The sequence below is a fragment of the Anopheles stephensi genome, chromosome 2 (assembly GCF_013141755.1).
Source record: "Anopheles stephensi strain Indian chromosome 2, UCI_ANSTEP_V1.0, whole genome shotgun sequence".
Lineage (NCBI taxonomy): Eukaryota > Metazoa > Arthropoda > Insecta > Diptera > Culicidae > Anopheles > Anopheles stephensi.
Genome location: NC_050202.1, coordinates 16653317 through 16665384, shown reverse-complemented (window position 1 = coordinate 16665384; position 12068 = coordinate 16653317). Strand labels below are relative to the sequence as shown.

Here is a 12068-nt window from a genome sequence, read left to right as displayed (position 1 = left end):
GAAACAAAACAGCAAAAAAAAACGGTAAGCTAACCTGACTTACCTGCTTTCCTAACAGGTGTTGAGAAATCGTCCAACAAATCTTGCAACAGACGCTTCTGACCGGATGCAGTGCTGGGTGCGACTAGTTTCTGCTGGTATGTACCATCCTGGCGGAATAGAGAGAGAGAGAGAGAGAGAGGAAAAAAGTTTGGTGAATGATAATTAAAGTGGCTAGGCGGTTGACTGCATTCGTGATAGTGCGATAATTATGGAAGTTTACGTTTCATGCAGCAAAAGGCAGATTTTTATTTTTGCACAATTCATGGTTCGACCGCTATTAGCGATTTGTTCAAATTTTGTTTCATCGTTGGTTTTTTAAGATTTCCGCTTCTAAAAATTTATGATAAGAAAAAATATCTATAAAAATAATCTTTAAATTATGTTATAAAATATTTTGCTTTAAATTAAGCAATTAGCAGAACTCTAAACGTATCTTATTTATTTATATTTTTAATATTACGGCTTGACGCCATATTGTCACTTTAAACTTATCTACTGCCCAGACTTATTTAAAAAATATATAAAATCCCATCCGGACAGTTTCCGCATAGTGAGGATTGAGTATTAGTGTTGGGCGGATCGATTCGAACCCGAACCGGGTCGGAGCAATCCGTAAGCGATCTGGAATCGTTGGGGTCGTATTTCTAGCCCCAAAGAGTTCGGATCGACCCGTGGGTTAGACGAGTTCCATGGGTTTCATCCCGAAATCGCTACGGGTCGACTTAGACTCTCGCGTATGCTTTGATTCACCTACGGGACAACTGGAACACGTTGCACCCTCGGGTCGAATTCGAAATCTATTTGTTCTTATAGACTCGACTCCGAATCGATCCGTGAATAGAGTCGTATGATCCATTAGGTCTAGTAAGACATTTAAGGGCCGGTATACCCTTGCAGGACTTTAAGCCAAGTAGAATAATAAAATTTATAGGATTTTTCATAATATTTATCAAAACTAAGTTCATTTTGAGCAACATCAGCACTTAACTGGACAACAGCAGCTTGGGAGAAGTATGTAAATAGCGTGTATTATCGAATTTAGTATAACGTTTGATAGTCAAACGCTGTAAGAATGGAGAATTAATTGAGATGTGACGGATTGCGAAACTGTTAAATTGTAGAATTAAAATTTTAATTAACTGTTATCAAATACCTGAAAAAACTGTTTTTCTCTAAAGCTTTTGTTACTGACATTATATAAAAGAAATTATTTACTACTTTTGTGCTATCATCTAAGAATATCACCTTGACTATGATAGTGTTTTAAAATAAAATAATAGAGTTGTCCTATATCTTATCTACCGTTGCCAATAAAGCAAAGAGATTAATCCTGAGCAATCATCTGAATTCCCCTGTTTCTGTCCTCTTGTGAGTCGAAAGGAAAAAATTGATGACTATGATATCTTTCTGTTCTACGTCTTTTCCTTGACTAGACGACATATATGGTTTTTCTATTGTTTATGAAGAACGGCCTGGCCGTATTGCTACCTATAAGGTCATGTCGATCATAAAATTCATATCGATCATAAATTCTTCTTCTTTGGCACTACAACCTCGAGAGGGCTCGTCTTGCCATTACTGGTTTTCTGGGACTTGATTTTGTCAGTCCTGCAGGTCTGGATGGGAATTGAACTCCTGCGCCGCTGTCGCCTCGGCCGCTGGAACGCCCCACTAAATAGCCGGATTTACTAACTAGTCTTATTCATACCAAGTTGTCAAGAAATCGATATCCTATCCTACCGTGTGAAAGACCGGCACCACTAGCCCTCAGTTACCGGACCTCAGCTTTTACATTTCAAATCATATTTTAGCGTATAGGAATATTTTTAGTGTAAGAACAGTCTTAACCATTGAAAGTATAATAGCCAGGGTATGTCAGAACAAATAACGACAGATTAGAATTAATTTTCTTACGGCTAACTCTTTGTTAATTTGAATTTGAATTTAAATTAATTCAAATTGGGATCATATGCCATTCGGACGGTTCCACCGTATGCAGGATTGTTTGACCTGCTACGGATAAATGAAATCAAGGCGACAAAAATATCAGACCGAGACCCTGAGAGGTCGTAGTGTCATAACAAAGAATAAGAATTCAATATTAAACTGAATGAGCCTTCAGAATGGTTTTTCAAAATAATTCTTATAAGACATTAATAAGATTCCATAACTAGACTTACACATAATCCATCTTACCTCGGCATAGCACCGTACTGGAATGTGTTTGAAGCCGTCCTGGTCGGGAATGGGCTCCATCAATCGCCTGTTTACTGCCCAGAACTGGTCAAACTTATCTAAAATGTATTATTGAACGCGATAAAGGGGTCATAAATCGACACTTCAAGCGATTTCGAACGTTATCGTGTGCGGCTTACCATTAACTAATCCTAACCATAGTTGATTGTGATCTTTCTTCTGCATTGCCGATACCACTTGACCGCGATGCTTCAGTACATCGGCTTCTTTGAGACTAGACATAAAGTGTGCTTCAACAATTTCTCTGCAATAAGACAAAGACACACGCGAGGTAAGTGAGTCCCTTTTCTACGAGTTTCGTAACATCCACCACTCACTTGTTTGGACATCGAATGAGAATATCATCGGGAAACTTGGAGAAATGTACTGTTACGTGCCATGGCAGTGTACCATCGGTGCCAACGAGCAAATCGTAAAGAACGCCTAGAGAAGACAAACCAAAACGGAATTAATTCGATGGACATATTTTTGCGTTGTAGCCGCACAACACACCCACCTATGGGAAAGTGCCACTTCAGTGGTGTCCCGTTGCTGTCCATCCACATTTCTCCATCCTGTAGCTCGTTCGACACGAATCGAAGGAAATGTTTCCTTACCTGAAAGCAAGGACGAGAGTTTGAGATTATAGCAGCTTGGGATAATCAATCAACAAGCGAGACACACTTACTTTATCAGTAACGAGCGGAAAGTAGCTTAACCGGGGTATGAGCAGAAAATACTCTTCCGGCTCGACGTCCGTTTCGTCGGCCGATAGCTTAAAATGTACTGGAATTTTACCCTCCCAAATTTCACGCAATATTTCACGATCGTTTGCCATGGTAGAGAAGGGTTCACTACACGCAACACACGACGCTTACTGCATGTATTCTTTGGATTTGAGCGGGCAAAATGCAGCGAATGTTGCACGCAAAACACAATTCCGTTTTCTTTTTTGTAGTTTCGTTGTGCCTCTTTTTCTAAATCGATTGTTGTTTTGATTGTGAACTGTCAGATGCGGTGCGAGCATGGGCGTGCGTTTATGGTGTGGAGTTGTGGTGTTGCAGCCGAACAATTGAAATGGTCGTTACGTTTCGCAGGGGTGTACAATCGGTACATTTTATGATTTAAAACCGTTTATTGAAAAACATAAAAAAAATTGTATTATTACGCTAAAGGAGTAAATATTAAGTTTAGAAAAAAATTGTAAACAAACCAAAAATAACGATTTAAGGTTCAGCGTGGTTGTACTTTAAGGAAACATAATTATTCAAAAAATAAACTCAAAGTATCATAAGTTATGAGCCCATGCCAATTAAAATTCAGCATTTTTTGTTTGCATAACTCAACTCAAAATCAATTTAAAAAAAAAGTTGGATTACAAGAGACATCGACATTCGTCCAAGAAGTCGCAGTCTATTCTAAACACATTGTGAGATTGAAATAGTGGAACCAGACATCCCACTCCATTCTAGTCCATGTTTTGCAATTGTCTTTCTAGATATTGTGTGTTTTGTGTCTGCAAATATCACCATTGTTCAAATTGAAACCTTACCCAGCAAGTATCGGTTTTGCATTGAAGACTCATTGAAGCTTTCATGATCGGGCGGTAAACGATCTACGTGTTTAGCATGCTAATTCGTACGGAATTACCACACAAATACAGTGGTTGTAAACTTTCATAAAGACTTTCCATAGACGAAATATAAAACTAATTTCAACCGTGGTACATTTGTTGGAAACTGAACTGAATTTGCAAAATAATCATCAAGAATGTCTTGGGATTCAAAATCAAAGATTTTTCCCCGACTGAAGTCAGCATTTAAACTTGATTCCACAATGGAGGTCGGAGTTGATCAGCTCTGCCCAAAAGACTGCCCCAGTCGACGCATCACGATGTGCGCAGGTGAAAGCACGCGGCAAGAAAGCAAAAGCAAACTAACACCCGAACACAGAAGAAGTTGCGTACACCAATAGCTGCTGCTTCTGCTGCAGCCGATTCCCGTCAGGCCAGCAGCGAGACTATGAATGCTGTACTATCCCCATCGGCACACGGTTCCCTTGGTACCACGCGAAGCACGACTCGTCAGTCTCCGCGCAAGCCGCGATCGGAGTGGATCAGAGTCAGTCTCTTCCTGTAACGTTCTATTGCACGTTCCTCCCCCTGTTCGGTTTGGGGCCGTGGCCGTGTGTGTGCCGTTTTTTTTTTTTTGCTTTCTTTCTCCACCATCTATTCACGGTTAAGGTTAACGTTCGCTTAACACCGTTTTCGGAAGCTGCGCCCTGAGAGTGATCCCCGTCACGGCGACAAACGGCGTGATCATGAGTCACAATCATTACTATAGGATCATCGTGGTCGGAGCGCTACTCCAGCTGACCACCCTCACCGCGCCCACCGCTGCTGTCCGTTACGTGCCAAAGTGGAAGAAGCAGGTTGAGTGAAAATTATGCGCTTTGACTTGGTGCTAGCTTTTACTGTGGCCCGTCCGGTCGCAGATTAACGATGGCAATGACACTGATCTTAGATTTCTCCATTAGCGCTGCTAGTGACCTCAACCATTTCGTGCCCAGCCTGAAATGTGGATAGTAAACAAATGTTGGCCTATTAAATGGGTGGTTGAGTCGTAGAAAGTACTGAAGAGAAATTTTACTGCAGCCCAGGGGGAAAAACCCCTCCGTTCGTGATCATGTTGTGATTTTTTTTTAATTCAAATCTCAATGTGCAACATGTGATAAATGCTAGAAAGAGCTCTCTAGAACGAACGAACCGCTTCCGGTTATGGTATTTGTGGTCGTCGCCTTTCCGTTCGTTGCCCGACGTTGCTCGTCGGGCCGGACTACATACGTCGGAAGGGAACCCGTTATGTTGTTATGTTTTTCTTCCATTATCCGATTTTTGTGCCCGCAATGGGGCTTGCGGCAAGCAACGGTTCAATACAGATGCGTGCTGAGACGGTTTTTTAATGGTGCATCAACAACAAAACAAAAGCAAGGGGGGCGTGGGGAGAAAAACACATAAACGTATGCTCCTGTAAACGTGTAACCAGTTTTGTATCGCAGACAGATTCAATTACAACTGACTGTGATGTAATTTACAAACTCGGGACATTATTAGTCAAGAATGCATTGCAGTTTCTTCTTTGCCTGTTCCTTTTCGGATATTTATCCATTATCCTGCAACTTTCGTCGTTTATTTTACGAATAGTTTGAATTAAATTATTCAATTTTTAATTTAAATTTGTGCTTTCGTATTGGCGTTCGTCGCTTGCTCTCGTGCTTGAGTCTTTTGATTTTTATTTCACATTATTTTTTTCACGGCAATGCTTGAGCAGTTGGTTTGATAAAACCAATTTTGTGTCTATAAAAGACTGCCGTTTCATTATAAGTGAAAGAAAGAATAGTTTTTTAAATTTTAAACTTTTTAAATTAGTGCAAAACTATAACAGAATATAAGAACATCACAAAGGCTCTCAAGTAGATATTTATAATATTCTAGAATTTTCCAAGCTTTTCTGTATCGAATATTATACTAAGCCTAACTATTCAGTGTTGTCATAAATATTTTAGTTGAAGGGAAAAATATTCAAGTAATTCATTAAATTCCATTTATATACAACAATTAGTTAAAAGTTTACCTAACCAAACCCAAATATGTTTCTTGTTAAAAAAATATTCAGTTGATGCAATTAATTTAAATGGAGGGAGGAGAAGCTGTTAACGGATCTCTGACACGACCGTATCGATTTCAAATCCCATCCCGATGGTTTTCATGAACGTATCACCAAGAATAAATGAGTGTAAGACATTATATGGAGGTCTTAAGAAGCGGGTTTTTATTTTAAAAAAGATGGATAATTAACCAAAAAAGTATGTTAAGTTAAAAACATAGTCCATTTAATTATAACTTGTTAATAGTTATTTTAAAATGCAAAATAATTATGAAAATTTAAATTTATTTAAGGAAAATATAAAACAAATCAAAACTGAAATGACTCACCCCTTTCTTTGCAGGCCTGTGAACTGCCAACACCGCAAAACGAATACTCGCACTACGTGTGTGACGACAACGGTGACGTAAAGTGTCTGCCTGGTTGGGCCGGCGATCTGTGCGACGTGCCGATCTGTAAGAAAGGATGTGATCCTCTCCAGGGTTACTGCAAGCGACCGGGCGAATGTCGCTGCAAGTTAGGCTTTTACGGTGAAAACTGTAACCGGTGCATTCCGCTGCCCGGATGTCAGCACGGTGGCTGCCAGGTTTCGTTCGAGTGCGTCTGCCATAAGGGATGGGACGGTATCTTCTGCTCGGAACGTAAGGAGTTACCGGTTTAGCTGACTGGACTGAGGTTGGTTTAAGGGATTCTAATTGCCTTTTCTTACATTAGCGATCTGCCGTTCCGATTGCCATCCATCGCGCGGATACTGTGAGGCTCCGGGTGAGTGCCGTTGTCGGCTGGGATGGGCCGGTCCAACCTGTCGCGATTGTCAGGTACTGCCAGGATGTATGCACGGAACGTGCACCAAGCCGCTGGAATGCAAATGTCTTCCAGGATGGACGGGAATACTGTGCCAGACGCGTAAGTTGTCCCTCCAGACATTGAGTTGGGCGAGGTTCTAATACTCTGGTCCAATTTTAGCGATTTGTGCTTCCAACTGTAGCCGAGAGCATGGATACTGTAGGCGCCCGGGTGAGTGTCGCTGCAAGGTTGGCTGGATGGGACAGGACTGTGGCAAATGCCACCCGTATCCCGGTTGCGTTAATGGGGACTGTCGCCGACCGTGGGAATGTAACTGTAAGCCTGGCTGGGGTGGAATGCTGTGTGATGAAGGTAGGTCTTACCGAGTGGGTCCCTTCAAATCCGATTCCTAACTGTTAGTGTTTTTTTTTTTTTTTTTTTGCAGAGCTTAACTATTGCGAAAAGAATCCAGATACCTGCCAGAACGGTGGCAAGTGTAAGTCTTTGATCAAGGATGATGGATCCTACCGCTGCGAATGTCCTACCGGATACAAGGGACGTAACTGCGATATCCTGCCCATGTCCATGATGACTTCGACCAGCAGCAGCACCACGGAAGCTTCCACATCTACAACGACCGAGGTGTCCAGCAGTGACACCTCCTCGGAACTGTCCACTACTACGATCGGTATGGAAAGTCTCGAAACGTACCGCAACTCATCACAATTGACGACCGGCGAGGATTACCTAAACGATGAGTACAGCTCGGAAGATCTGGATAACGAAGCCTAGCAAGGGCTACGTACTGAAACGTGCACCGCAGCTGCACTTTTAATTCATATTATTTATTTCATTTACTTTACCTAACTTATTGAGTTGCTACCACACAACGAGAAACATAGTGAGCGCAAAGAAAATCACTTTTTAAACCTTTAAAGCCCTGTTTGCTTTTTTTTTTGCCCGAGATTTAATCGCGCGGAAGACTGTCCAGCAGATCGACCACCATTTTGTTACTTTCCAGTATATCACACTTGCTCTTTTGCGTTTTCACTACCGGTTTAAACGTACGCTGCTGGGGATGACCGAAGGAGAAATTTTTCCTACACTTCGGTGCAAACGGTTTATCGCCCTCGAGGGAAGTGTTTGAAATGGGAGAAGTGACATTTTCCGTGTCCATCGGTACGGCTGTTTTGGTCGATTTACCTGCCTTCGATTGGCTGTGCGTTTGCTTATCGAAGCGGAAGTTATGGGGGAACTTGTGCTCCCGGATGCAATGATCTCTACGCTCGGCCGGATCTTTGCTGCGATGTTTACACTCCTCTAGGTAGCAGGCGTACTAAAAGAGGATGTTTTATATAAGGAATAATGTAATGAAAATAGGGTTTACCAATAATTGGCTTACCATCGGACGGTTGGCTGCTTGTACTTGTGCTGCGAAATATGAGTCGTGAGTCTCGGACAGATGCAGATCGAGAAAATGTGCATTCGGAAGCGATTTTTTACACTGTGCACACGTATAGCGATGCTGCGCATTGTAGTGAAGCTCGTAATCGACGACGGATTGGCAGAAAAAGTTACAATCAGGAACGTTGCAGCTTATCTCACTGGAAGGAAATGCAAGGCTCATTACAAGGCCTACGTACTCGTTTAGAACTACCGTAATACTTACACATCTTCCGGTTCTGCTTCGGCTGCAGGGAATTCACTTAAAACGCCCAACTTTACGAAAGGCTTGATGTAAGCATTCCCATCCCGAAAGAACTCATCATCCTTTGCACGAGGTCCAACGGCGTAGCGTTGTAGCAGCTCTAGCACCGTTTCTTTAGCAGTAAACTCCATTGTGGTTGGATCACATTTAACTTTCTTCGATTTATTAGGGAATTATGGATGAAATTCCTTGTTTTACCACGGTTAAATTATAAACCACCTAGCTGTGAACGCTGAACACATGATTTGAGCCAAATAAGTTTGTTTACATGTTTTCCTTTCACAAATGCCGGCGAAAGAGATGGCGCGCTCGTTACAGCTGTCAAACTTCGGCAATGTTCGTGCCGGCAAATGCAAGCTGTCATTATACCAGTTCAAAAAAGGCAACGGCATTCGTTCGTAAATGCATTTTGATGCACTGCGAGGAAATAATGGCCCAGTTTTTCGTTTAACTTGAAAAAATGTTGAAACCTTATCCCGTTAACTAGGCAAAGCATTTATTTTCCTACATCTTGCACTTCGATGGTGATTGTAGTTGCAAGGAGAAATGTATTGATTATGTGACTGATTGATCCTCTTGAAATAAAACAGTTGTAATACGTTGTTCAATGTAAAAACAAAGCTTATGTGATACGTATACATGAACAATCGACAATATAAAAATTGACTGTAAAACTTTTAAAATAAGCGAATACCGATAGGGCAATGGCTTCCCTTCAGCAACGGCATTGAAATGTAGCAATGAAATTTCAATCATGAAATATTTCAGGTACATTACTTGAATGAAAGTTTTCATGCTACCACGTGAAATGCATAGGAAAAGTTTCTGCAACGGATATTTTGGTTCGTTAGTTGAATAAAATGCTTTTAGTTAAAATTTCCCAAATGAAACTTGTAAAATATGTTGAAAACGAAATTCAACATGCAAATAGCTGATAGAAGAAATCATAAAACCCCCTTTAAATCTTAATGACTCATTAACTGATACGGTATAATTTAAGGAATATATCTAGGTTTAATTGGTTGTGATAATAATAAAAGCAATAAAATTTAATAAAAATAAAACTAGGATTCTAATAACAGATTGTTCACTTTAATAACGACATTTACGAATAATGATTGAATCTGCTCAACTTTTTTTAATGCAATAGCCGTAGAACGAATGAATCATCCGCACCAGCAACGGAAGTGATGCGCAATCCATTCCTCAAACATTAACCAGAAAAATGGGAAACAACATCTTGTGCCGCTCAGATGTCTTTCTGCATGGCTTTTGTTAACATTTCAAAGGCAACGAATGAGTTAATGCAGATTAATTGTGGCCGATGCTTCCTTCAGGCCAAACAAGCTTTTGTTCTGGTCAGCTTCTCAAAAACTCAGCAAACATCAAATTATCAAACAACAACAAAACACATCCATCTTCGCATCGCACACTACTGACACGCAGTGAAAATAAGAAGAAGCGTGCGGTGCAAGCGTACATCCGTCGTAGTACGCTGCCTCAATTACAACAACCCCAACGATCAGACAGCCATCCCCGGTGCATCAGGGATGGACAAGGTTTGCGTTGCAGCAAAGCAACTGCCACTTGTTGCAACTCAGTTCGGAAGTTCGGAACAGACCGAACGATGATGATGATGACGATGCTTTCGGGAGAAGCAACTTAATTGGAGCTGTTTCGTGTGTGCCCTCTGGAGTGTCCCGGCACAGTTGTTCATTCACCGGGATGCATGATGGGTTGCATACGGACGGACGAGTGCGTGCGGTGATGGAGCCCGTTACCAAAATTTCCCTCAACGTTTTTCCAGAACAAAGCGAAAGAATAGCATGGCTCTGGTGCATGTTACAACCCGCCAGGAAGATACGGTAGCAGCAACTGTGAAAACATTTTTGCGGACACTAATTGGTGGGTTCAAGTTCAGGGTTACCAGTTTTCTGGTGGTGGCCTTTCATGCTCGCATGTTCCCCGAGCGTGATGTTGTGACAGCCGGCGTGGATCTTGCCACGCCGAAAAGGCTGCTGAAAATGCTATGCCAATAAAAAGGGCAATAAGCAGCAAGTTTCTACGCAGAAACAACTACTGGATTGGCAGTGCCAATTAGGCAATTGGTCTTTATAAGGCTACGGTTATGGGGTTCTGAGTTGTGCGCTAAGAAAAACGAAACGAAACGGTTGGGTGGCCAGTTAAACGATGTTCTTGTTGGCTTTAAGGATCTAATGCGCTTTAACCAAATCATATTAGGCGAACGGTCAAATAATAAGTAGAACAATCTAAACTTATAATAAATTAAAGATTTCTAATAACCCTAAGCGTAAATTTTGGTATGTCCTTGAGGGACATACTCTGGTCACCTAATCAAGCCTTACAAAACCCATCAAATCTGGTTGATCACGCCATTATAAGCTTATCGGCTTAAACGTTGTAAAACGTTGATCCAGAGGTCAGAACATCCGTCTCAATGATGAAGAATATTCTGGACATTGTTGTGCATCGTTATCGGTAACTCGCTGTCCATGTTTAAGACGAAGCCGTTCATCATTAGAAAATTTTTTGAAACCTTCTATCAGAGGACATTATTTCACTATATCTGCAACCACTATGGAGCAGAAATTTAAAAGGCACAAAAACAGAGGAAAAGGCAAACAATTTTTTTAAGCCATAGCATAGATTTCAACGGTGCCGATCTTCACTCAACAGTACCGGTGATCGATTCCCATCCGAACTGAGTCCTGCGTACGGGGCAGGACATCCAGCTACGGGTAAAAAATAAGTCGAAGGATGTCAGTAAAGCTAGCTAAATGCCTCCCGAGGTTGTAGAGTCAAACAAAAAGATGAAGAAGATTCCTGCTTGTCTATCAAACTTTTCTACGCACCTAATACTGTAATGATAGCCTAATACGGAAAATCAACTACTGACCAGATCGTCACGATGCGGCAAATCTTGGAGAAGATGGCGGAGCAACAGCTCCACTCCTACCATGTTTTCATTGATTTTAAAGCCGCCTATGACAGCATAGCCAGGGTAAAAGCTCTTTTGGAATCCCGGCCAAGCTTACCAGGCTTGTACGAATGACAATGGCCAACATCACTTGCCAGGTGAAGGTGGATGGAAAACTCTCAGGATCCTTTGCTACCACCAAGGGCTTGCGCCAGGGAGATGGGCTTGCCTGTCTCCTTTTCAACCTGGCGCTAGAAAGAGCCACCCGCGACTCAGAGGTGGAAACCTTGGGGACCATCTTCTATAAGTCAATCCAGATCCTGGCATACGCTGAACCTCGGGTTGGAGATTAACGAGGCGAAAACCAAAATGATGGTGGCACCACCAGCGGCCCTGCTAACAAACACTGATTTACGCAGGGGTGATGTACAGATAGGTGACCGCACCTTCGAAGTCGTCCAAAACTTCATCTATCTGGGGTCAAAAGTCAGCACCGACAACAACATTGCTGTTGAGTTACGCGCAAGGGTGCTGGCTGCCAACCGGTCATACTACAGCCTGAGGAAACTTCTCCACTCTTAATACCTGTCGCGACAGACGAAACTGGGACTGTACAGAACATTTATAGTCCCAGTACTCACATACGCCTCTGAGACATGGACTCTGTCCAAAACTGACGAAGCCCTCTTAGCCG

The 12068-nt window shown here is 41.9% G+C and overlaps 3 protein-coding genes across 6 annotated transcripts in view; 1 reads left to right on the top strand and 2 right to left on the bottom strand.

Annotated features, from left to right (window-relative positions):
• LOC118507200 (autophagy protein 5) overlaps positions 1-3264 on the bottom strand; it is a 62255-nt gene extending 58991 nt beyond the window's left edge. Inside the window, exons 1-6 of one of the 4 annotated variants that reach the window (XM_036045281.1) lie at positions 2966-3264; positions 2795-2894; positions 2616-2721; positions 2418-2542; positions 2239-2336; positions 44-149 (exon numbers count right to left, since the gene is read on the bottom strand). In XM_036045281.1, the coding sequence (XP_035901174.1) occupies positions 44-149; positions 2239-2336; positions 2418-2542; positions 2616-2721; positions 2795-2894; positions 2966-3115 (685 nt within the window). In that variant the 5' untranslated portion in view covers positions 3116-3264. Of the gene's footprint in view, positions 1-34; positions 150-2238; positions 2337-2417; positions 2543-2615; positions 2722-2794; positions 2895-2965 lie in introns of all 4 variants that reach the window. The other 3 variants (XM_036045282.1, XM_036045279.1, XM_036045280.1) reach the window with 3 other exon arrangements.
• A 46-nt stretch (positions 3265-3310) lies between these two features.
• On the top strand, positions 3311-7665 carry LOC118507199 (delta-like protein C). The gene is made up of 5 exons (XM_036045278.1): positions 3311-4707; positions 6286-6583; positions 6657-6848; positions 6909-7100; positions 7174-7665. Exons 1-5 carry the CDS (start codon positions 4597-4599, stop codon positions 7518-7520), a joined length of 1140 nt encoding a protein of 379 aa, XP_035901171.1. The 5' UTR covers positions 3311-4596; the 3' UTR covers positions 7521-7665.
• Positions 7502-10124, bottom strand: LOC118507201 (protein lethal(2)k10201). The gene is made up of 3 exons (XM_036045283.1): positions 8398-10124; positions 8131-8332; positions 7502-8064 (listed from the first exon to the last, which is right to left on the bottom strand). Exons 1-3 carry the CDS (start codon positions 8565-8567, stop codon positions 7696-7698), a joined length of 741 nt encoding a protein of 246 aa, XP_035901176.1. The 5' UTR covers positions 8568-10124; the 3' UTR covers positions 7502-7695.
• Between the last annotated feature and the right edge of the window lie 1944 nt (positions 10125-12068).